The 24395-nt window shown below is 41.5% G+C and overlaps 4 protein-coding genes across 6 annotated transcripts in view; all 4 read left to right on the plus strand.

Annotated features, from left to right (window-relative positions):
* Positions 1-24395, plus strand: part of LOC129178481 (homeobox protein HOX3-like) — a 50588-nt gene that overhangs the window by 13607 nt on the left and 12586 nt on the right. Inside the window, exon 1 of one of the 2 annotated variants that reach the window (XM_054770777.1) lies at positions 2803-2851. The exons of the other annotated variant lie outside the window; for it this stretch is intronic. The gene's annotated coding sequence lies outside the window, so the exon portion shown is untranslated. Of the gene's footprint in view, positions 1-2802; positions 2852-24395 lie in introns of those variants that run through there. 2 annotated transcript variants of the gene reach the window in all.
* Positions 6775-8692, plus strand: hoxc6a (homeobox C6a). 2 transcript variants are annotated; one of them, XM_054770729.1, is made up of 2 exons: positions 6775-7344; positions 7670-8692. In XM_054770729.1, the coding sequence occupies exons 1-2, from the start codon at positions 6945-6947 to the stop codon at positions 7990-7992; spliced, it is 723 nt and encodes a 240-aa protein (XP_054626704.1). In that variant the 5' UTR covers positions 6775-6944; the 3' UTR covers positions 7993-8692. The 2 variants fall into 2 exon arrangements, with proteins under 2 accessions (XP_054626704.1, XP_054626714.1); XM_054770739.1 differs by having other exon boundaries at positions 7673-8692.
* hoxc5a (homeobox C5a) lies at positions 9296-12025 on the plus strand. The gene is made up of 2 exons (XM_054770749.1): positions 9296-10041; positions 11340-12025. Exons 1-2 carry the CDS (start codon positions 9561-9563, stop codon positions 11546-11548), a joined length of 690 nt encoding a protein of 229 aa, XP_054626724.1. The 5' UTR covers positions 9296-9560; the 3' UTR covers positions 11549-12025.
* On the plus strand, positions 18880-21246 carry hoxc4a (homeobox C4a). Its single transcript, XM_054770692.1, has 2 exons — positions 18880-19361; positions 19815-21246. The coding sequence occupies exons 1-2, from the start codon at positions 18917-18919 to the stop codon at positions 20171-20173; spliced, it is 804 nt and encodes a 267-aa protein (XP_054626667.1). The 5' UTR covers positions 18880-18916; the 3' UTR covers positions 20174-21246.

Consider the following 24395-nt stretch of genomic DNA (forward strand, 5'->3'; position numbering starts at 1 on the left):
CCGCCATTGTTGATGTAAAGTCACAAATAAAGAAGATGGCTCACGATCATTTCTCCTTCTTTTTTTATTGCAGCCACCCAATTGATTGCCTCTTCTGTCTCACACGCACTTAAATGCATGCATGAATAACGCCTCTGGCTACACACTTCATAACATGCAGGAGGTTTTATAGGGTTTCCCCCAAAATAGCCTGAGAAGCCCTGCTTTTTAAAATATATTGTATATCAGATCATGTACATGTACAGGAGTACACTGCAGCTCAAGAAGAAAAAAAAACAAAGCCAAAAAATAAGGCTTTGCCTGCATTAAAAATAAAAAAGAAATTAAATGTTAATTTGCCTTTTTGCATCTTATTCACAGCATGCAAAATCTCCAGTACCGCCCCCTATGTGATGAATCCCTTTAATAACAATAATAACAACAATAATCCCCTCTTTTGGGACGACGTGAAGCATTTTAATGAATTTTAGGATGAGTAATGTTACTATTTGAGATTAAAAAATATCTGCTGCATTATTAAGAGTGCTTTTTTGGAGCCACTTTATCTAGAACCGAGCAAGGTGTGGTGCTGTGGTGCGAAGCAGCACAATTTCTTTGGCCAAACGGGAGACGTGTTTTTATGGTAGCAACAATGTGTAAGTGTTTGCAGCATAAACTTAGCAGCTGCGTTGGAAGTGTGCTAGCAACACGTTTCGTTATAAGATGGTTGGACTGTAATATGTTTTAAATATCTTTTTCTCTTGACTTCCTCTTTTATTACTTTTATTTCATTTTCATGTTAGTTCTAAAACGTACAGTATGTGCACATTAAAAAAACACATTTTGACATTATTAGAGCAACTTCTGCACATTATCAAGTTATCTTTCCGTATTCCAGCCAAACTATTAGAATATAACATTGAAATATTGCTATATATAACAACCATATAGGTTATTGCTCTTTAATAACAAGACAATGAGAGTCACAAATGATTTTTTTAATAAAATACATAAAGTATAGTAAAGCCATGTAAATGATATTTTCAATAACGATTTCGTTGGAATGTGATGAGATTAAAGGTATAGTTTCGAGTTAATCTAACGCTTGTTTTTTTTTAAATCCTACATCTCAGTTATAATTTAAGGCTTGTTTTTTTAAATCCTCCGTCTCAACTAATATTTATGTCCGTTTAGTTGTTGTTTTTTGTGTTTTTTTCCATTTCTTCATTTGAATGCACTTGTAGCAGATTAAGTGAATCGTGTGTAGGTGTGTGTTCAGCAAACGAATGAAATCAAAACATGTTCTGCAGAGACGTTAAACATTTGTATGAAAGGAAAAAGGGGCAAATGTATTTACCTTTCAACCAAATACCTCCAATATTCAGCCCCTGGGTACTTAATTCTTCAGAACAACGCATTGGAACAGATTTTAGCCGAAATAGGACAAAAGTATATTATTATTCCCCAATTTTCCTCCATATAACATTCCGGATGTGTCCCATAGTGACAAGTATTCTACTCATTAGGCTGTTGTGTGTGTGTTTTTACCAGAGGGCTGACATCAGCACTAAAGTTTAGTGTACCTGTTGTAAACTTTATTGGTGGTGTAAAGGCGAGGCTCGGAAGCTTTTTTTTGCGTCTTTTGTGTCTGTGTGTGCTGGCTGGCTCGCTTCAGTGTGCACAAGACGGCCTGCAGGGACCAAACACAGCGCTCCTCCAAGTGGGTAAAAACTAATTTATTTTATCCTCAAGCGAAAGAAGCTCATTTGTTGTTTTTTTTTTTTGGTGGGTTGTGTCTTATTTGTTTTGTTTGTAATGGTGGAGGACACACTTGGAAGAATAATATTTGCTATTTGATTAATTTAATTGGACTGGATAGCCGTCTTTGTTCTCTTGTGTGTTCACGTGTATTTCGATGCAATTAAATGTTCAGCATATTAGAATATAGTTTTGTCTCCAATGTCATTTTTTTTCTGTTTGTTATTTGATACGGTGTATCAGATCAACACTTGATGCTTGCCGGTGTGTCAGGTGTTCTGATAGCTGCCTCTTAAGTTTAAAATAGTTCAAGTTTGGTTGATAAATTGGTGAGGTAATGCATGCACTTCATTGGATGCTTTTAGTCATGTGAATGTGGCGAGAGGCCTTATTACAGTAGTTTTCATCTAAATGAAGTTTATTTCTCTTTTTTCTTATATATGACTATTTCCCTGTTTGGACTTCCCTAATGCTAACCCAGGCTCATCCTTCCAGTTTGCTTTCTCCCACTATAGCATGCAGCTTGTCCACCAGGGGACCAGTCATATTCCCTGATGTGCCTCCATACTTTGACATCATGTGGGCAAATCTGCAGCATCCATGCTCCATATTGTGTGGGTATTTTCTTCTTTTTCATTTTATATATTTCCTGTATTCGAAAAAGGGGAGAATAGGAAAGATGGGTGCAAACATTCCTGGTTGTTAAAGAGAGAAATTTACAGCTGAGTAATAAAAGTTTACGACTCAAGCCTCGCTGTGATTGGCTGCAGCGAGCCACGTGGCCCACGCTCTATGAACATGAACTTTATGCTGTTGTCTATTCCCTGCTCCTTCCTTTGAATCAGCAGCAGAGCGGGCTGCAGCCCTGCAATTGCTTGCTTTTCTCCTCAAAGATGAATCAAAAATATGCAGCCATTTTGCCGCTGATTCCTGTTCTCTCCACCGACTTCCTGGCAGAGGGATCTTCCGGACAGCCTCCGCGCTGCAGCGGTTATCCCCTACGAGAGGCTTGGAGAGAAAGGTGCTGAAAGAAAAAAAAGATCCTCAGAAGCTGTATGCAAAGATGAGGAGATGTGCACCGTTTTGCTGATAAGTGGAGAACGGCGCTGCTCAGGTAGAACCGCTTATTCCTCTTGTCTCTATACTGTCGTGCATGGCCACCGGCGGCCTCCTGGGGGTGTTACGACGATGCAGATGCATGTGCGTGTGAGTGGGAGGTGATGGCAGGGTGCGTGTGTGTTGTGATCTGCACATGAGGTCCCATAGCACTGTCTGGTGGCCTGTAGTGTGACCTGGATGCACACTACCACGGCCACTTTGAATTAGAATTTACCGCTCTGTTGTTATTGAGACCCATCCTACCATGTGTGATGTTGTACTATATACATATCTGTTGTACAGCTCAGTGATGCTTTGCAATTATACGTGGAGTAAACTTCGAGTCACTTCTTAGAAGTGTATGCCAACAGGCTTCTGCGTAACACACACGCACGCACGCACACACACACACTCAGGATTAAGTATGCACTGACACTGTGGCACTTCCCCACAGTGCCCCCTGGCGATCGGTCGTGTTTTGCATTGTGGAAGTGGGCGGTGCTGCTATTGTGGCGTAGTTGTTTATAGCTGCTTCACTGCGGATGTCATCTGACCCACTTGTGTGTGTGGGTGTACGTGTGCGTGTCTGGTGTCCTAATGCTGATTGTCTGGTATAAGCTCTATTTTGCTTTCTGCTATTTTGAAATAAATTGCGATTGTTGTTTTTTTTGCATGCGACAGATTTCACTTTACACTTTGATGGGATGTTTATATTATATTCTATTTATTGTTATTCATATTTACTGACATTATGAAGTATATTCACAGTTGTAACCAGTGAGAGGCATAGTGTGCAAAGGAGCAAAGACATATACATCAAAATTGTCATCAAACACATTCCAGCTTTTTTTTTTTTTCCTCTGGCGGAAGTAGACACAAGATTCTCAGCTTGCACGTGCAGATAGCAGCTGCACTGTGTGCGTGTGTGTGTGTGTGTGTGTGTGTGTGTGCAAGTGTGTGAATTGTCTTTTAATTTAACATTAAGGCCCTGAACACTTGAACACATGTTCACACGCTTTGAGATCACACACTTCTCTATTTGTGTGTGTAGTTCTGTAACAATTTTACTGTTACAAAATATGTTTATGTGTGCGTGAGTGTGTGTGTGTGTGTGTCCTCTGCTAAAAATCAACAAGTTTCGTAATTATAGTCGAATGCTGCATCTCGAAGCCTTCTTTAATCCTTATGACCTGCTGTCCCACGTAGTTTGTTGTCACCTCATGAGGTTTTTCTTGCTGTAATGGTCCACTTCTGTGCCTGCAGAGAGAAATAATAGTCCATTTTAATACACAACAATTTACCATGCTATATGGTCAGTTTGGACTTAAAAGCACAATCTTTTGTGTAGTGTAGTGGAGTGTAGTATAAAGCTCCATTGAAGTCATACATCTGTCCCCTTCACCACATTTAAAAGTCCCGACAGAGCAAAAAAACTTTTGCCCACTAATGGTCATAATTTATGATGTGTGGATCAACATGCCGCTCATTGGGCACCGGCTTCCTGAGTGCTTAACGAGCATAAAGTCGAACACTTCCGGACGTAATTGGGCCAGCCTGCGACTGCAAAGTGCCTATAGATGGCTTTACATTGTTAGAACGGGAATTAGTCCTTATTAGTAAGGAGGAGAAAAGGCAGAAAAACATCAGGGCTTGCCAGCCTTTAGCTCCCAGGCTGCGTTTTAATCATGACGGATAATGTAGAAATTGTACAGTTGCCATTTAACTAACAGTGTGTGAGCTTAAGTAATAGCTTGTAGCTTCCACGCCAAAAAAAAAACAAAACACTGTAGTTTGAAATGGGCCCATCTGTTCGTTCAATTTAAACAACCCTGTTAAAATAATAGCAATAAATATAATATCTGTATTATTATAACATCATAAAAAATAGTTAGGAATATTTTTAAATTCGATTCTGTTTGTTTATAGTTGTTGTTACCTGGTCATTGTCCTTTTCGTGCAGGGGGAAAAAACGTAATCTTTATATCCGCTTAAAAAATGTGCAAAAGTGGACCAAAAGATGCCTTTCGAGCAGCTCAAGAAGCCCATGTGATGCGCCTCATGGGCCGCAATAAAACACTAAAACGCGAGGCAAAGAATGACCTTTCTAAATGTGCATAGTGACACAACCTCTGCTGCATTCCAGCCTCAGTCCACACTTTGGCTTTACTCTGCAGCTTTTATTTACAACCTCGACTTGTTTCTGTTTGTCAGAAGGTCTGCTGTGGATATTGAACACAAAACGCTTCTCTTTTTGAAAAAAAAAATTGTCTTTAGCGAAATAAACAAGTCAGATAAATTGTAAATGAACACATTTTAATTTCTCATCTCTAAAAATATGTAAATATAAACGTGTAAACATTTTTTGCTATTCATCTGTCCTTTTATCAGTTGAATTTCACGTTGCACAGACTTGATAATAATCCCAACACACTCCACGCAGCCTTTAACATTTGCTGCAAATTTGCGAATCTCACATATGGCCACCAATAAGGTGACGAGGACGTTTTATGGCAACAGACACTTCCTCGTCTTTGTTGTCTCTTTTATGGGCTATTCAGGCTCCCGAACAACAGAGCAAACAACGCTGCACGTCCAGGCAAAGTCATCAGCCTACTCGACAAATCAATGAGGTGCACTACAGCACATTCTAATAACGACGCTGAGTATCTTCATATAACCCGTCGAAAAGTGATCATTTGAATTTTATTTATTGGGAATGTGTGCATGGGTATGCGTTATGTCACTCGACTGTCAACTACACTTTAAAAGTCACTTTTAATTCCCGTCCATCATATTAATCACGACAAAGCAAAAGTGGGCGACACTTATAATATCCGCTTTTCGACTTGTTCAAATCACAGTGTGCGCAGACAATCGCTCAAGTTTTGCATCTTTGCGGTGCACCTCAAAAGCAATTTCCAAACCCATTATTTTGCTCCTCAGATAATCATCGGTTTGTCTCCTCTCCCCCCCCACAGTGCGTGTCACAGGAATGTACAATGACGACTCGGTATTTTGCTGCACTTGTGTTGTATTTTAAGTTGTTTTAACCGTGTGCCCAAAATGTGCTCGAGTCTTTATCGAGAGAGTGTACACCTGGATGATTGAATGTGTGTGCAGTTTTTTTCTGGCTGGCTAAGAGGGATTTCTCTTTCATAGTGTCAGTAATAATGTTCATAAATGCAGATTTTTCACTTCCACACTGGCTGCTGTGTGGAGGCTGCATGCAGCTCGTCCTTTCTGCAGAGATAGTTGTTGGTGAGCTGGGGAACGTCACTTGTTTTATTGCCCTCACACAAGAGAGACCATAAACGCATTCTTACCACCTCCCCCTGTTCACTGCGAAAGCGTTGGAAATTGCTCACAACAATTCATCGCGCCCTGTAAACATTAACGCGATATGGATAAACCTTAAGTGACCATTTTAATATGTGCTATTGCGCTTGGAGAAAACATACGCGTGCGTGTGTGTGTATGTGCGTTTCAAAAATACATCTACAGGCTAAAATGAAATATTTGGTTGACATCATGCACGAGATCTCATGAAGTTTGAATTACATGAGGGCTTATTAGAAAATATCCTGAATGGCTCTTTCATAACACATTTGGATATGCTGTGGATTTAAACGCTAGAATATGATTAGTCACAATAATGATTTCATTAAACTAAACACCTCCTGTGTCTCAACTCACAACACTGTGTGCATGATGTGTGTCACTTCCACTGTTTATCGGCATTTTGCACTAATGCTCCAGCTCTCGGCTAAAAGCTACAGTTTCTCCTCCACTCCTGCCTCGCCATTGGTGGAGCAGGGTCAGCTGACTTTGTCATATTGTCTCTGAGCGAGCCAAGCCTCGGCTATAACACTCGGCTTTGTGCGTCTTAACCGGAGATTGCAAATTAATAATATTGAATCCTCAAAGTAGCAGAGAGGCAGAAAAGTCGCGGTGGTTAAAGGGGGTTCGAAGCACAAAAAAGAAAGAAGACGAGCTTGGAGAAAGGTGTGGTTGGCTGACACAAGCGGGAGGGAGATTTACTAGGAAGGAAGATTGAGAAGGGAGCGATAAAGAAGTGGGGAGAGTTGGAGAAGAGGGTTACAAGGCAAGGTATGAATTCTTATTTCGCAAACCCGTCGCTCTCCTGCCACTTATCCGGCGGCCAAGAGGTTCTGCCTAACGTGCCCATCAACTCCAGCACCTATGACACAGTCAGACATTTCTCGTCGTACGGTGCCGCTGTGACCCAGAACCATCGGATATACGCACCTTTCTACTCCCCTCAAGACAACGTGGTGTTCGGCTCTGGCCGGGCTCAGTATGACTATGGATCAAACGTGTTCCTGCAGGACAAGGACGTGCTGCCCAGTTGCAGGCAAACAAACATGGGACTGAACACAACACAGAGCCACATTGGCCAAGACTACACTTTGGAGCAGGGCAGGGCGGCCCAGGAGCAGAAGAGCAACATCCCGATCTACCCGTGGATGCAGCGCATGAACTCACACAGCGGTGAGTTTTACTAGCAGCAAATAAATTAAGGAAATGGGCCCGTTTTACGATATGTCTCACCAAGAGAGTAAGCTACTTTTTATGGCCCCATAAAACATGACTGTATCTTCTTGACTTGTAGACGGGCCTTTTGCATGTGCAAACAAACAGCTTTCATTAAAAAAAAGTAGTAGCTATTCGGGACAGGCTGGAATAATTTTTATACACAGCGAGGAAAAGATGTCCTCTAAGTCACGGGACTCATTTATAACTTTTAATGCACCTCTCTCATGCCACCTCCCCCCCCAAAAAAAATCCATATTAAATGGGTGCCTTTGTACCTCAGCAGGAGTGGGCTATGGGACAGACAGACGCAGGGGACGTCAGATCTACTCCCGCTACCAAACTCTCGAGCTGGAGAAGGAGTTCCACTTCAACCGCTACCTGACCAGGCGCAGACGCATAGAGATCGCCAACGCGCTTTGCCTGACCGAGCGCCAGATCAAGATCTGGTTCCAGAACCGGCGCATGAAGTGGAAGAAGGAGAGCAACCTGTCCTCCACGGTGGCCGGAGGAGATTCCACGGGCGCCACGCAAGACGAGGAACGCGGTGCGAGTAGCGGCGCAGTGGAAGAATGCAAAGAAGAGGATGACAAGAAGAAGGAATAGCTGAAGAGACATAAAAAATAGAACCCCAACATTACTACCTAAAAATGGAGCTGAAAGGGACGACACTGCATGTCAACTCCCCCCTCGTCAATGTCATACCACAGGGGTGTTGAGCTTTACAAAAAAAAAATCCAAATAATTTCAGCCACATTATGAATCCTTTGACTCTCATGGATCACACTTATGTTGTTATTTTTTTTTACCTTGTCAGTGCCACATTTGTATTGTGCAAATAATAAAAAAACCCCGAAGTATTAATTCCTACGTTATTTCCAGTGCCAGTATAAACTATTTATCCCACATGCAGCCCATGCACCACTGTGAAGTCTCTTCTCACCAAATACAGTGTTATGTTAGTCTATACATTCCACGGAAGGAAGGAATTGGACCTTTAATTTGGTCAAAGTGTAATTTACTACTTGAATATGTATATGAATATATAAATAGCTCTTGCAGAAACTTGAGAATTGCACGACTAGACAGCAGTACACACTCATATATACATACATATATATATATATAAAGATAAAGATGTGCCTGTAAATAGGCCAGTCACACTAACATTATATTATGCAAATCATCTCCCAATTGATGTGCATTTATCTGCTTTGATAGACAACGCATAACACCAAGTTACGCTTAAGTCCCCTCTTCCCTTTATTTTGACTATTTGACACATATTCCTTGCGAAATAAATTTGTACACGTATTTGTTTTTTTTATTTGAAAGTTCATGTTTTGTCATAACTGTGTTTCATGGAATAAAATATTTGTAAAACTTTCACTTTTTGTGTTTGCGGTGTATTTTGTTGGATGGATGATGCTTATGCGCACAACATGACTTTATTGTGATGATTGTGGTGCGTTTGGGGTTTTTAAAAGTGTCACCTTTGAAGTTAACTGCAGGTAACAATAGGCAAGAGACACAGCGTGGCAACTAAAATATTAAAAATGAAGGTGTGTGTTGCTAAATGAGCCATTCTCAACTAAACTATAAACACGCCACTTATTCGGAATTGTATAATAATAATTTGACGGTTATACAGTCATTTATAAACAGTGAGTTATTGTTGCTATTATGATTATTTAAAGGACTGCAGTAGTCCCTCGTAGGGACCCAAGAGTGTGTCCGTTGCGGACCGTCTTGCCCCATTCCAAACACCAGATGACGCTCTTGTCCTACTGTCCTGCCCTTTTTCGTGGAAAGCTCCTCGCCTTCCCCCCCTCCAGCAAGCACCAGCAGCAGAGGCTCAAAGTTTACTGGACACGTTTTTGCTATTCATCAATATCTCCATTGAGCATCAACGCCAATTTATGACTGGCCAACATGATCACGTGATCCCATACAAATAGACCATATTTGGGCAGCGCGCATCGGATCAAGAATAAAAAAAAGATACCAAAGGCCACTCCACCTATAAATCCTGGATTATTTTTGTTAAGGAGAAGCTGATTTTTTTTTTTTTTACAAAAGCGGGACCAGAAAAGCAATGATCAACGCAAATAAGGGAATAAGAGCAACGTCTATCCAGAAACCTTCGCTGCACTAAAAGTGTAAATCGTTCCAAAATGAGCTCCTATGTTGACAGCTGCAACGTAAGGCAAGCAGGCGAGACAAGTTCTCCAATGTTTAGCTTCGGCGTGGCGGAGCGGGGGTCCAGCCTGTGCCATGGAGGTGTCAGTGTGAGCGCCGTATTTACGCGTCCCGTCCCCACTGGCTCGGTTCGACGGGACGACATGCAAACGAGCCTGACAGGCAACCCGGAGCCCCGTCTTCCACCGGGACCTCACATGAGCTCCAACTCGGCAGTGCACGACTCGGGAGGGCTCCGCTGTAGCGGTAGCACCAGGCTACTCACGGCCCGGGGCGCGGACAGAGCCCATGAGAGGAGCGACAAATCCGTCGTCAACCGGAGCCAGGAAGGCGGCAGAAATGCGGAAACCGCGCAAATTGTCTCCCGAAACGCAAACAGGAGCCAGCAGCACCAGCAGCATAGTGAGCACGGACCACAGATTTATCCGTGGATGACCAAACTGCACATGAGCCACGGTAAAGTTTGTCTCTTTCAGGCTGCTCCACTTCTGTTCGAGCGGTCCACTTTCCCTCTTGAGTTTTATAGGCCAAACGCAGGAAATAATAAAAACTCGCGGTCATAAATTTTATGACAAAGGCATCCATTGCTCGTAAACCTGTTCTATTACGGCGAAGAGGTGATCTGAGAGCTGATTTATGGAGCAGTAATTGGATCAGAGGATCAAACTGTGACAAAATTATCAAATAATTTTACAAATTCATCTCTAAGTATTATCCTCTTTATTGCTTCTTTTGTACTCAGTGCAAATACATGCTTTATTTGCAGCCACTGTGTGTATGTATGTGTTAGAGAGAGAGAGTGAACATTTAGCCTTAAATTGAACCCTGGGAAACACCAATGACCTGACCCTAACATGAACTTTTCACCTCGAAAAGATTTGAATAGGCGTGCACCCTTTTTCCACGCACTGGAGCCACAAGTTGGCTGGAGGCTGCAGATGGACAGTGGACATTTTTACTGCAAATGCTTCTGTTTTGTCTTGCTCAACGTCCCTGCAGCAGACAGGCATAGCAGGGAGCACAGGCGGTTTAAAAATATCCAACATGGACAGGCTTGCCCTTTTAGCAGCTTGTGCAAGAGTAAGGATTCAAATAGGAAATATATCTAGGAGAAATTCCATTTGATATTTGTCACCTTGTTATATTATAATTACTCCGCTGTGCTACAGTGTAGGCCGAGGCCAGTGATGAAGTGAGGCGGAGAATCCCTTTAATATTAAGTCATGCGAATGCTTTATTTTTATTAGTAAAATCTATATTGACATGTTTAAAATTATTTCGAAGCAAAAATATGTACGGAATTGAAGTCATATGTCCCCTTTATTTGATATACACACACATTCCATACTAGAGCATAATAGTGCTCAGTTTTGATTGACACTGCAAGAGAGGTGTTTATTTGGAGGGATTTAAATATATATATTTATTAAGGTTATCTAATTTAGCCGAGAGAGTAAAAATATTAGACACAACTTTCAACGTGATGCTCTATACCACATTCTAAAATCATAATAATAAACTATGAATGCTGTGATGATGGTGCCAAACAGAAATACACAGAATTGTCTTCATATATGCAGAATTTATGGGTTAAATTGTGCAAGAGTCCTAATAGCATGCAGCATATAGGAGCACGTTTCCACACACCTTAGGATTTGTTTGCACTGTATCAATATGCTTTAAATGGATTGTTGAACTTTTATAATAGCATTTACTTCACTACTGACTGCTTACTCCTCATTGTAATACCCCAGAATCGGAGGGCAAGCGTTCTAGGACCAGTTATACCCGCTACCAGACTCTGGAGCTGGAGAAGGAGTTCCACTTCAACCGCTACCTGAGCCGCCGTAGGCGCATCGAGATCGCCCACACTCTGTGCCTGAACGAGAGGCAGATCAAAATCTGGTTCCAGAACAGAAGAATGAAGTGGAAGAAGGACTCTAAAATCAAAGTGAAGGAATAAATGTACACGGTGGCTGCACAGCACAGCATATAAGAGTCGGGGTGCGTTAGGAGCAGCCTGACCTCTGGATGAACTGCGAGCAGCAATGACATCATGACACCGCCCTGTGGCTCTTCATCACCAATTATGTGTCACTCTTTGCAGTGTGGGACCTAATATATTGAATATCACTCACATTGATCAATTGGTTTACGTTGCTAAATTAATTAGGCGTCCAATGCGACGATAAGTCCACTTTGAGGACAAGAGGTTGAGGCGAGTACACTCTTCTTTAGAAGCTCAACGTACCATCATTACATGATCCACACGTTTTAAAAAAAATAGTTGTCTCCATATGTTGTATTTGGACGTCTGGTGCGTTCAGTGACCTGTACCTTTTTTTTTTTTTAAATTTTATGACTGAAGTATTTGTAAGCCAATGTATGTAACGACAGAAATGTATGTGACGATACTGTGATACTGTAGACTCATGAATGCATAAATGATAGCTTGATTGTTGAATATAACCAATAAACGTCGATCATACATCCATGTACACTCGCTTTTTTAAAAATAAAAAGTCATGAACAAATGTTGGCGAACTGTTGCCATTTTTAGCCTGCTTTGGAAGCCACCCTCTTTTACAGTGACAAACGCGCAATGAAGTTTAAGGCCCCCATAAAACTTTATTGCCCCCGTTTCCAGACAGACTGTGTTTCCTGTTTTGCCAGGAGTAGGAAGCGAGGTCCTCGCCTGTGATAATACACCCCCTCCTTCCCAAACAACAACCTGGATGCAAAAGTCTGCTTTCCTGCACCATCACTGCTCATATGGCCGCTTCATTCCATGCACACCACAGTGGACAGTAAGTGTGTACTTTCATTATTTTATGACGCACCATGCAACCCCCCGCCCCAAGAGATCTACGTGGAATTAAACAATCAAATAAAAATGGACTCACCTCCTAGACTCCTTTAAAACTTCCATCAGGCTTAGAAGAGAAACAGCGTCCACTTTCTGTCTCTGCGGGGCCTAATGTGGCCTACACGTTGACAATGTATTGAATCCCCCCTCTTTTTTCCCACTGTCTTCTTTTGGGGTATTTTAAAGTTTACAAGGTTACATATGCCAATTGCCCCGAGCAGGCCACGTGAATGGTGCTTAGGAAACACGTGGTGTCATTTAAGTGGCTTTTATGGCCTGGAAGAGCTGACAAACCTTCGATATATACACATCATATATAATCTTAACTGTCCCGCAATCCCAGCAGCTGGCTTCTCCTTATCTGGGGCCAGACAGGGCTTGGTGGCAGTGTGGATGAGGTACCAGTCTACGGAACTCGGACGTTGTGGTTCTGATGTAAGTCGCCTTGTGAGCCTATATTGCTTTCATTTCACTGCTTAGGGTTGTTTCATTTTAGTGCATCGTTGACTTCATTGAAGGCTGTTCAATGAGCTATTTGATTGAGGTCATAACGACACATTGTGCTCATTAAATCGCCAGATTTGAGTCAGTTATATTTTGAATATTTATTTAAAATTCGTTGTTCATTCACCGTCGACGTCTCAGCCAATTCTCCTTGATGCTTTATATTATTTTCCGTCTTCATAATTAATTAATGAAACGAAATGGAAATGAATAGGAAAGTTGTCTGTAGAAGAGGCATGTTTTCATTTAAAAGTCCCAAACGCCAACACACACGTTATTGTTTGTGCAGTCCAGTGTGAGCTGTTCCTCCTCACAGTGGAGTAGAATGTGAGTGTGTGTTCATAATGAGACGTTTGAACAAGTCATGCAGGCTGAGCAGTGTTGGGCGCTCATAGACAGTACCCATAAAAATACTCTTAGCACCTTAGCACTGTTCTTGCTTGTGCTGTGTGTGTGTGTGCTTGCATATATAAGGGCTGAGTGTAACTTTTTAACGTCTCTCTGGTTTGTGAGAAGTCAAAAATCTAATGAAAGCTTCTTGTGCGGCTGTTTTCGGATTGTGTGCAAGCGAAAATGACACATAACTGCTCTCGGCTTGTTGTCTGTATTGTGTGTGGATCTAATAGAAGACGTCGGTGGGACGCTGTGATCTTGTGACTTGATCAAGAGCGTGTTCTTATTTATTTGCTGACTGTGTAGCTCCTTGTTTGGCTCCATGTGGAGGCTCTGCAGAGCCACAAGCTGCTCGACTAGTTGAATTCAATGACGTATCTCCTCATCTGGAATCTGCAGGGTTCACTTTGATTTTCTACTCCGTGACAAGACGTGTGTGTGTCTCTGTGCTGTTTTGTCCATAAATATTGTCTGTTTGTACTCATTGAATTCTGGCAATGCAAGCTGATGCATAATACACTTCCAATAGGGGGCACTGTGCAACACATTCCTTATGAGTGTATGCGTTTGTCCTCAGTTGATGCCTGGACTGTATTTTGTCTAATAATTGCACATGCGTCGAGAGGAAACTATTATAAAGGCAACTCCCTTTTTGAAACACCTTTGCAGTGGATTTGTTCATCATTTAGAAGCCCAACGGCCTGTAATAGAACATTCATGTCTCTAAAATCCACTGTGTAATTGTTGCTTTGCTGCATATCATTAATATTGCATTTATTTGCACTATAGCCACCAACACTGAAAGTGTAGCAATGCAAACATCCGCTTTCTCTGCCAGGTTGTGTGTTGTTTTTGTTCCTTTCTCTGACCTGTGGACCTGACATCGTCATTATTCAAGCAGCAGAGGTCACTTCCGGGTGACTTTCCTTTGTCTCAGCCCAAATAAGAACCATCAAGTCCCAGTGTATAATTCTATCTAACTCGGCCTTCATTTATTTACAATGTGAACACAAAGTTGTAGACTGCCTGGGTTATAAAGTGAATGGATGTTCTATTCAGGGAATATTAGCCCTCGAGGAGGAACCAAAATGCCTTAAGATTTACTTTTACAGGCTTATAGAGACCCGCCCTAAATTTCTGTCCTACGTCCCTTCAGTCTATTTGTTTAGAGCCCTACGACATCTTCACTCAATTTGGCAATTAATCACAAATTACAATTAATTTAAACAAACTGCCAAATGCAGCATATCGAAATCATAAGCTATGGACTGCATTTAAAGTTCTCATTATTTTATTTACATTTTTTCCACCCTGAAACAAAAAAATGCTGCTTCTTTTTTAATTCTGTTTGTTTTTAATTATACTCATTTATTTCGCATGCATGAAGTAAGTGGTGTGTATTACAGTTAAAGGTGTTTCTAATATTCTGCTCCCTCATGCACATCAGTGAGTATATCATAAAAACATCTCGATGTGATTCGATGCAAACTAAATCAATATGTATTTTAATAAAGTATACAGAATTGGTCCAAATTATTTTTATTTACTTTATATAACATTAATGGATTTTATTTATATAGATACTTTATTGATCATTTGGAATTGCTGTGTTGCAGCAGCCGTGCTAAAGATGAAGTAAGCAAAGAAACACAAGTGTAAAATGAAAAAAAAAGCTAAAAATGATTAATATAATATAGAACATGTAAAAAGTATATATGAGTCAATAAACATTTCACCCTGTCATTGTGACGCCCCATACATACTGTATACAACATCACAAATGTCATAAAATAGCAACAAAAAAAGAGTATTTTCACAAAGTGGCCATCAAAGCTAAGCACACAATGTAGTATCTAAATACTGTAAAGTGCATTTATTTGCAACATTGATATTTCCATTAGAGCAACTTTAAATATATTGGTAAAAATATTAATTTATCTTGCGAATTCAATAATCACATGCATGTTTTCTTCTTTTCATCTCTAACGTGGAATATCCCTTGCACCATGTTTGATGTCCTGTTTCTTTGTGTTTTCCAGAACCCTTCCACGGATGAGAGTGAGTGCGTGTGCGTGGGAGGGTGGACGTGTCGCCTGTCCACCTGTCTTCTGGTGGAGATCTGACACTTCTTGCAGCTTGTTATTTGCAGCTGTCTCCCTGCTCCTTCGCTCCTCATGGAAACGGTTAGAGACCTGTGGTGTTTTATTTAAACAACATTTAACTCTATGCATGTTTGTATTTTACATGGCTTAAGACCACGCGCACACTTTAACAAACTGCTTCGTTAATCGTCATTTAAAGTTCAACAGGGTGAGGCCTAATGAACCACAAGGTTTTTATAATGAACTGCAAAACAAGCGATAGTTTCTTGGGGGGCATCTAGTACCCAAAAAGATTCTCTCTCCCCTGGCTGCTGCTTTAGTGCATATTCATATTCAACCAATCTGCACTTCATTAAAACTTTTTTTTATTATGATTCGAACTGGACGATATGGCTTAGTGTTATTATACCAGGGGGAGGAGCGTGTATTATGTTAAGGGTTTGATTAAAAGGGTGTTATAGCCATTTAATCAGGAAGTGGAATATTGCATGCAGGTCTGGTGCTACTGCAGGGCCACCAATTTGCACAGAACCACCACATAGGCCGCATTTGGTATATGCACTTGTACGACTTTTAATTAGCAGAGCAGCGCTTAATTAGTCCCCCAATGAATAAATGAAACATCCAAATAATCCGCCCGTGGGCCTCATCTTTTTCACTTGTACATTATAACTAGTTATTGAACTAGGTGCAAGATCTGAAAGCCATTTGTGTGCACAAAGAATTCATCGCTGTCCTTCCATCAATAATGCTTGGCAGTGAACTATTGGAGGCAGTCAAACGCGCGGGGTGAAGCGCAGGTCAGCCTGTCTAACTAATATTAAAATGCATCCGCGCAGAGCAACAATCTTGTCCCCTTCATCCCCTCAAATATAGCACACATTTGCATACAAGCAACCTGATTTTTTTTTCTCTGTGAGTAAAAGTCTTCCGATTGAGACGTTTCTTATATGAGCCTCTTTTGTGCGTTTCCACTGTAATCAATGCCATCGATTCACAATCCGGGCTACGTTTGTTCTTTTTAATAACCCAGAAACAGGGCCACATGTCCGATATGACATTTTTCATCCCAGGCTTTTCTCATTAGCTTCCAGAGTGGCAGCAAGAAAGGTTAGAGAACGGTCAATATGGTAATAGCGAGCAGAAAGAAATGGTTGGGAACAAAAGGAACTTATTTTTCATCAGTGCTGTCACGCCGTCCCTTTGTATGTCCTGCATGTTTGGGACTGAATATTCATATAGGAGCTATACCTCAAAGGAGACGAGATGTTGGAGAGCTGCTTTATTCTCCGTGCACGCTTGAGTGTCTGTTTACTATCGTGCACAGAATTTCAGTGTTGTAGTTGTTGTCTTTGCAGCAAATGTGTAATTTAATACACAGACAAAAGAGTAACCTTTGCACAAAGGCTGAGAGACCCACTTTAGTTGTCTATATGTACCCTGTAGAACCGAATTTGTGTGGCGTTCAAAACAATCACAAATACGTCTCTACGGGAATACATGGGCAGCTGCAACACACCGCCTCAGCCTTAATGTGCAAGCATTGCATGCTTTATGTCAGGGATGTAAACACGTGCAGTTCATGACTGGACTGTGTGACTGAGGTGTATATGCATAATTGAGAGAAGCAGCCACATCCATGGAGTGTGAGCTACCGTGCGCAACCCCGTGAAACACGCTGGGAACCATACGGTCGTTTAAAAGTGACTGATTTACAGCTTTTATTGCGCTATAAAAGGCTTTCGAACATCCTTGCGAGTGCTAATAGAAATGTCACGCGCCATCCCCACAAGCAGCAGGGCCACACAATGCATTATTATTATTATTATTATTATTTAATTCGGCTCACAGCATAAAAATTGGTGGGGACATACATGGAGCTTCTCTTCTCTCCAGCTGACTCCTTGATAAGAAGGTGTGCAGCACATGACAAGTTTGTATCAGATAAAAGCAGAACAACTGTGCTCACTGCTCCAGATAGGATCAGCATTTGGAGCTGGATGGATTTCCAAATGGCAGGTCACCAAAAATGTTTGTTTGTCACCCCTACCTTGGATCAGCAAGGCCGTGTTTTTTTAAGGGAGTGTACCTGCTAAGTATGTTGGAATATACATCACTATATATATGTATCAGAGGAGGGAAGGGCCACTCATTTGCATTGTGGTGCTGTGCTTTTATTTTGGCCATATACAGGTATGTTAAAACATGTCTCACTGTTCAAAACAAGGACTTTTTAAAGAGCTGCAAAGCATTTAGCCATGGTGGTCATCTTGCCATGGATGCTGTGTTTTGCAAATGCTGTGTTTTGGTTAGATGACAAGTTAGCATACAGTATATCCGGGACCTCCCATGAAGAATGTCAGAAACACTGTTGCAAGTTCATTTAAAGCAGAACAAGACTATGAGGATAATAGTAATGATAATAATTAGGGCTGGGGATCTCAGGGCATACTTCATGATGCAAGACGCGATGCATGGCTCACAACAGCAATAATATGTCGATACAGCGTTGACCTTACTCACTGCTGCGCTCTCATATTTAGATTTGAACGGTTTGGGCTCTTTTAAGTGTGATAGCATAACAATTGTGAGCTCTGTATGGATGCTTCTGTTTCCCATATTGTGCTGCTCGGGTTATTGTGACATGTGACTGTAGTACTTACACAACACTGTGGTTTGTAACCTTTCAGTCATACAGTTGGAATAAAAGGCATTAAACTAGACATTTTTTGTATGTTTTTATGCTGTAGAGTTTCGCATTTCATGTTTACCCTTCCTATGTCAGTAAATGGAAAATGGCAGCTATTCTTAGTTTGCAACTGAGTTGAAAACAAACAAATATATCATCATTGAATGAAGCTGTTGCCCATGCAAGAGGGCTGCCTGTCCACCTTTCCCCCAACATTATAAATGATCAGGCCTAGTTCCCCCCTAAATTCAGCCACACCTCCTGAGCATCACATAATGTTCATTTAGAGCCACACCAGGCCTTGTTTTGAGTGGTAACACAATATGTTGATGTGGTAAAAACACAGCAAAGTCTGATTGTGATCATTGCTTTCAGGCTGAAGTGCTTCATTAGCTAATGCAGGCTAACAGTGTGATTGGTTAGCTATTGTGGTCTTATCCTTGGCGAATCAGCTACTGTCCCTTTGAATAATTGGAACACTGTTTTATTTTTTCTCCTTGGTCAGCAACTAGCTACTAGTTTTGTGCCCAAGATCAATTGCTTTGGTAAGACAAGCAGGGAGAGAGAGGAGGGGAGAGAGAGCCTAGAGTCCACAATGGCGACTGGAGGTATGCTAAACACCTCTGGTTTCCTCATCCGGGGACTTTGTGGAGCGCCGCGATTGGGCGGCTTGGTCACGTGGTAAAAGTAACTTTACAGGGCTGCTCGCAAGTAGGAGGGCTTTATGGAGCAGAAAAACGACAAAGCTAGAAAAATTATTTTCCACTCCAGAAATTAATGATCATGAGCTCGTATTTGATGGAGTCTAACTACATTGATCCGAAATTTCCTCCATGCGAGGAATATTCGCAAAATAACTACATCCCCGAGCACAGCCCCGAATATTACGGCCGCGCCAGGGACCCGGGCTACCAGCAGCATCACCACCAGGATTTGTATCCTCCTCCACCGCGGGCCAGCTACCAGGAGCGCCAGTATAACTGTGCAAGCATCCCCGAGCCTGACACGCCGAGGGGACATGGGATATCCCACTCTGCGCATCTGCTGACGGGAAAGGGGCAGCCTGCTTCATGTGAAACCCCACAGTTGTCCATGTCCCCCGCTACCCCACCAGCCGCAGCTTCCGCCTGCAACCAAGCCACCCCGGAGCATCCAAACAGCGCCGCCTCGTCCAAGCAGCCTGTGGTGTATCCCTGGATGAAGAAGATCCACGTCAGCACTGGTAGGAGAACCTGCGTGTTTATGTCCGCCCTCTCCCCCTCCATCAGCCCCCTACTCCCATCTCGTTGCCAGCCCCTGCTTCCATAGCAGGGAAGCCTTTTGAAATGGCACAATTGAGGCGGATTTACGACTCGGCATTGGTAATTACACCCACCATAAATTTTATAGCCGAGGTATACTCAGGGCAGCCGTATCACCATGTGGCTTCTGCTGTTATGTATTGCGCCATGGAGGGGGAGAGAGAGAGCGAGGGGGAGATATGAATAAGACAAGAAGAAAAAAAAATACAGCTTCGTAATCTTGCATTAATAATTGAGCTCATAGTGTCCCCACATTTAACTCTTGAAGTTGCCATTTAAATACCCCCAAACATACCCATAAATCTTTCAAGTCCTTTCCTCCCTTATTTCTATCCACTTCTTCTCCTTCTCCTTCTCCCCCACCCTCACCCCAGTGAACTCGGGTTACAATGGGACGGAGCCCAAGCGGTCTCGGACAGCATACACCCGCCAGCAAGTGCTGGAACTGGAGAAGGAGTTCCACTATAACCGCTATTTGACTCGGAGGAGGCGCATCGAGATCGCCCACACCCTGGTCCTGTCCGAGCGCCAGATCAAAATCTGGTTTCAGAACCGCAGGATGAAATGGAAAAAGGACCACAGGCTGCCCAACACCAAAGTGCGGTCCTCGTCCTCTTCCAGCTCCAACTCCAGCTCTGCAGCCGGCGCCGTGGTCCCTTCCGCGGCCACAAACACAGGGGCCTCCGATGAACTGAGCGGAGCACAGCATGGCGAGGATATTACCAGGTTATAAAACCACATATGCAGGAGGGATAAAAAACTGAACTGCCTATTTATAGAATTATTATATATTTTGTTTTTTTCGTAGCCATCTTGTGCGGTTTCCTCGAAGTCCACCGTTATATAAAATGCATGTTATATAGCATGGATTACTGCGAATACCGATGACTTATTATTATTTTTTTTACGTGAAACAGGGTTTAATTTATTTAGAACTCATTTTGAATTGTGTTTTATTATGTTTTCAATGAAGGAAAAATGTACATAGGTATACAGTACATTTTATCCAAATATTATTGTGGGCTATTCTTTCGCCCTGCTGCCCAGGTGAAATGCACAATCTATTTATTTCAAACTACACTGGAAGGAAATCAATATAATAATAATTATTTTTGGTATTAGGGGAGAAAAAACACTGATCTTGAACTTGTGTGTTTAGGATAATAATGTGACACTTACCTCGTGTATTTCAGAAGCAGGATTTTTTTTTTTTACAGTTGAGTTTTGTGGTGTTGGTGTTGTGTTTAGGCCGTTTAAAAAAGAGATTATTGTGAAATGCAATAAACGGAGTTTATTAGTGTACTTGTGCTAATCATCTTGGTCAATAAAACAGTGAGTGTCTTCTAGTTTTATATACGTTTGGTCCAGCTTCGTTGTAGGCAGCGTAAGGCCATGTTTGGCTCTGTGCAGGAGTGTGTGAATATTTGAATATTTCAAACAAAATCACTGTGTTTTTAAATTGTTATTATGAATGCTGCAGCTTATTGCTGCTTGTGTGCGTGTGTGTGTGTGTGTGTGTGTGTGTGTGTGAGAGAGAGAGAGAGAGCGTGTTTGTGTGTGCGTGACTTGAACACAAAGCTGCATGCGAATCAATTTAGACGCAATGTGTTTAGAGGTTGGAAAATAGTCTTATTGGTTTTGTATAGTTGCCCTGCTTTTTCTATATAGTTCATGCGCCACGTTTCCACATGTACAAAATAAAGTGAATAAAGTCATGATTTGCCAATATGTATCATGTGAGTTTACAGTGAATAGCAGAACCTGAGTGGGATAATATGGGCTTAAATTATTATTTTACAATACATATTTGTTTACTTTTACCAAACATAATTTGATAGATTACGGGAATAGTGGCATGAATGGGGTGGTATAAAATGCCTTTCCTCGTAGGGGGTGACGGAGGGTGCACAAAAGGAAGAGAGGTATTCTCCACCATCAATCTCACTGCATAGCTTTGTGTTGTTGCGAAAAACATCATATTGTAGACGGTTCGCGCCGTCATCATAAACACTAAAATCGTATAGAATATGAGTGGAGGTTGGAGTGGATGTGCTCAAGTAGTTCCAAATGTTAATCAGTGCTATGGAGGTTGCTTCTCTGCAGAATAGTGATGAGACGCGCGGCTGAAAAATGACTGGAGGAGCCTTTATGTTGGCGGACACATTGGAGAAATGGATGTGCAGGCCACAGTCAGCATGCAGCATCCCTCAACTCCCCTTTCTCTCGCCCATGTGTCGCCTCCATGTCGCCAGGCTGAAAAGGTACTTGATTGAAGTTTGGGAGGTGGTGGTGGGGCGAGGTGGGAGAAGGCCGAGTTCACACCGAGGACACATTTTCTGTCCCATTAGGCTCATTTCAGTCTGGATGGTCGACCCCCTCCAACCCTGCATGTGACCCACTGGGGCTGTGGTTCCCCTTGGCCTCGGCTTTCTTTCTTTAGTGGGCTCTGTTCGCCCGTGGAGAGGCCTGCAGGCGTGTCACGACTGAATGTGTTGCTCCTTTTGTGCATCCTAGTGACCTTCCCTGCGAGTGCTTCTTACCTGCAGGACGTCCTCACGTTAGTTTCTTTGCACAATTATTTATGAATAAAACGATTTAATTTCTGCACACATTGAGATTTTAAAACAACTTATATTTTTTCATGCATTGCAGTAATGTTCCACTTGCATCATTATAACAGCACATCATTTGACCCGAGTTTTACTTGAGAATCAGCTCCTTCAGTCAAGTTTACAGTTTAGCCAGCAACTTGCAAACAATGCAAACCTGCACGTGTAATGTTTTCTTATGTTATAGATAATAGATACGTTGATATTTGTTACACAACGCTGTAGCCATCATTAAAGGTAGCTTATTTGAGAGAATAAAATGAACAAGAAAGTCTGAGTAATGACTTCCCTTCCAATATAATGGCGTTTAGCAGCAACATTACAACATTGTTCTTTGAGTCTCTTGTGTGGTCAAATGAAAGAAAACATTACAAATCAAATATTTATACATTTCTAGTCGAATCACTAAAAATAATAATGGACTGTCCATTTGTTCTGTGTGTCATAGAATGACAAAAGGAGGCTATTACGTGGCTTTTCGGGAATGATTTGTTATAATGTCTTATTAGATTTATTATGGGAATAAAAGGCATGTTTTTCAAATAATTGTTTAACATAGGCTTGTCTCGTTAATTTGGACTAATGCGCACAACATTTCTGGAAGTGTTTGAAGTCGTAATTGTGTTTATTTTATGCATGTAAAATAGCCACCATTGTATACAGTCTCACGTGTGAGAAGGCAAGTTAAATATCATTTCCAGCATGAATTATCTCCTTGTCCTCCTTTTAAGTGCACATGAAGCAGCATCCAGGTGAGAGTCTGCTTAAGTGAGCAGCTGACATGTGGTGTCTTCTGAAGTTCACTGTCTTAAATTCCTCAGTACATACTCAGCTCCAGAGGTTTTTTTTTTTTTGTCTTTTTCCTCACTCCTGAATCACTCGGAGTCTTCATCGCCCATTGCACCATTTGCACCATGGCAGACTGGCTCTGATTTATGTTTTGCCTGCAGGGCTCTATGTGGGAAGATGTAGAACATATTTACTCTAATAGTCAAAATGTTGGAATAGCAGCGTGTGTAGAAAAAAGCAGATCTGTGGAATATGGTTCAATAGGTGACGTTTTTATTTGCACACAAAACAAACCTTGTCCTCTCAGGTGAGTGCATTGTGCAGCCACTTTGCTTGGTGATGAAAGGTGCATCATTGTTGTTATGTGCTGTGTGGCAGCTGCATAAAGGCTGCGAGTTGAAACAAGGGTCACACTGCTGACTTCTCTCCGCATTGACCACCGGTGGGTGTGTCATAAATGCGTTCATCTTCTCTTACCAGCCGTTCACCAGGCAGCAGATGCGTCCCTTCAATTAATTTACATAAAAGTGCGTTTTAAAACTCCATTAGAAAATTGATTTGCCAACGCGCGAAGCAGCTTGGCTCGACACTCGGATATCTTGCAGTACTTGGACGCGACATCGGTACAGGGAATGATGACCTAAGTAAACTTTAATGACGTGTCAAGCTGGCTCGTGGCTGAGAAATATTTCATCACTCTATTGGCTGCATCTTTGGAGATGGTCAACATGGCGGTCATTCCCTAACATTCAATGGGCTTCAAGGGGGTCATTACACAGTAAAAATGATCTAGTCTGTAGGGCCACAATATTAGGTACATATGGACGGTACAATGGGATCCAATAAACGAGCTGCATGAATATGATGATAAACTATTGATTGCTGCACTGCATCATACAATTTCTAATATTTTGGTTACTCCATTCAGCTACATGAGAGATCCAACATATTAGAAACACCGCTTAGTTACTCAGTTGAACATATTGTTCAGTGAATGCACACTCTAAAACAATAATACGCTGCCCCAGCGGGAAAAATGTACGCAACGATTTGCATCAATATTTTAAAGTAATGACAGCATCACCTAAAATTATGTTCAACGGACAACCTAAACTGAGTTAGAAGTATTATCTTTTTGACCTAACATCATTTTTGACTTAACATTTCAATCACTTAAAAAAAGTTATGTTCTTAAAAATTAAGTTAATTCAATTACTATATTATTGAAAATGTTTTTAAAAAAATAATCAAATGTACTTAACCGGCATAGCTATTACCATTTACTTTTAAATGGACATGAGTTTAAAAATTAAGTTAATACAATTTTAACCAAAATTCATCTACAACAAAACAGATAGCAAAAGATTTTTATTTGAATGAACAATATTCAGTATCAACATGCAATTACAGCACAGTTGGCATAATTATCCATTTGTATATAACGAGTGCCAAATGTAATAAACATCTGTCACTCTTATGAATTACACAAATACAATTTAAGCTTCAAAAATGTACATGAAAAGCAGCTGTCATACTTAACATTACACTTAACAGTTT

Source organism: Dunckerocampus dactyliophorus, chromosome 1 (genome assembly GCF_027744805.1).
Source record: "Dunckerocampus dactyliophorus isolate RoL2022-P2 chromosome 1, RoL_Ddac_1.1, whole genome shotgun sequence".
In the NCBI taxonomy this organism is placed as follows: domain Eukaryota; kingdom Metazoa; phylum Chordata; class Actinopteri; order Syngnathiformes; family Syngnathidae; genus Dunckerocampus; species Dunckerocampus dactyliophorus.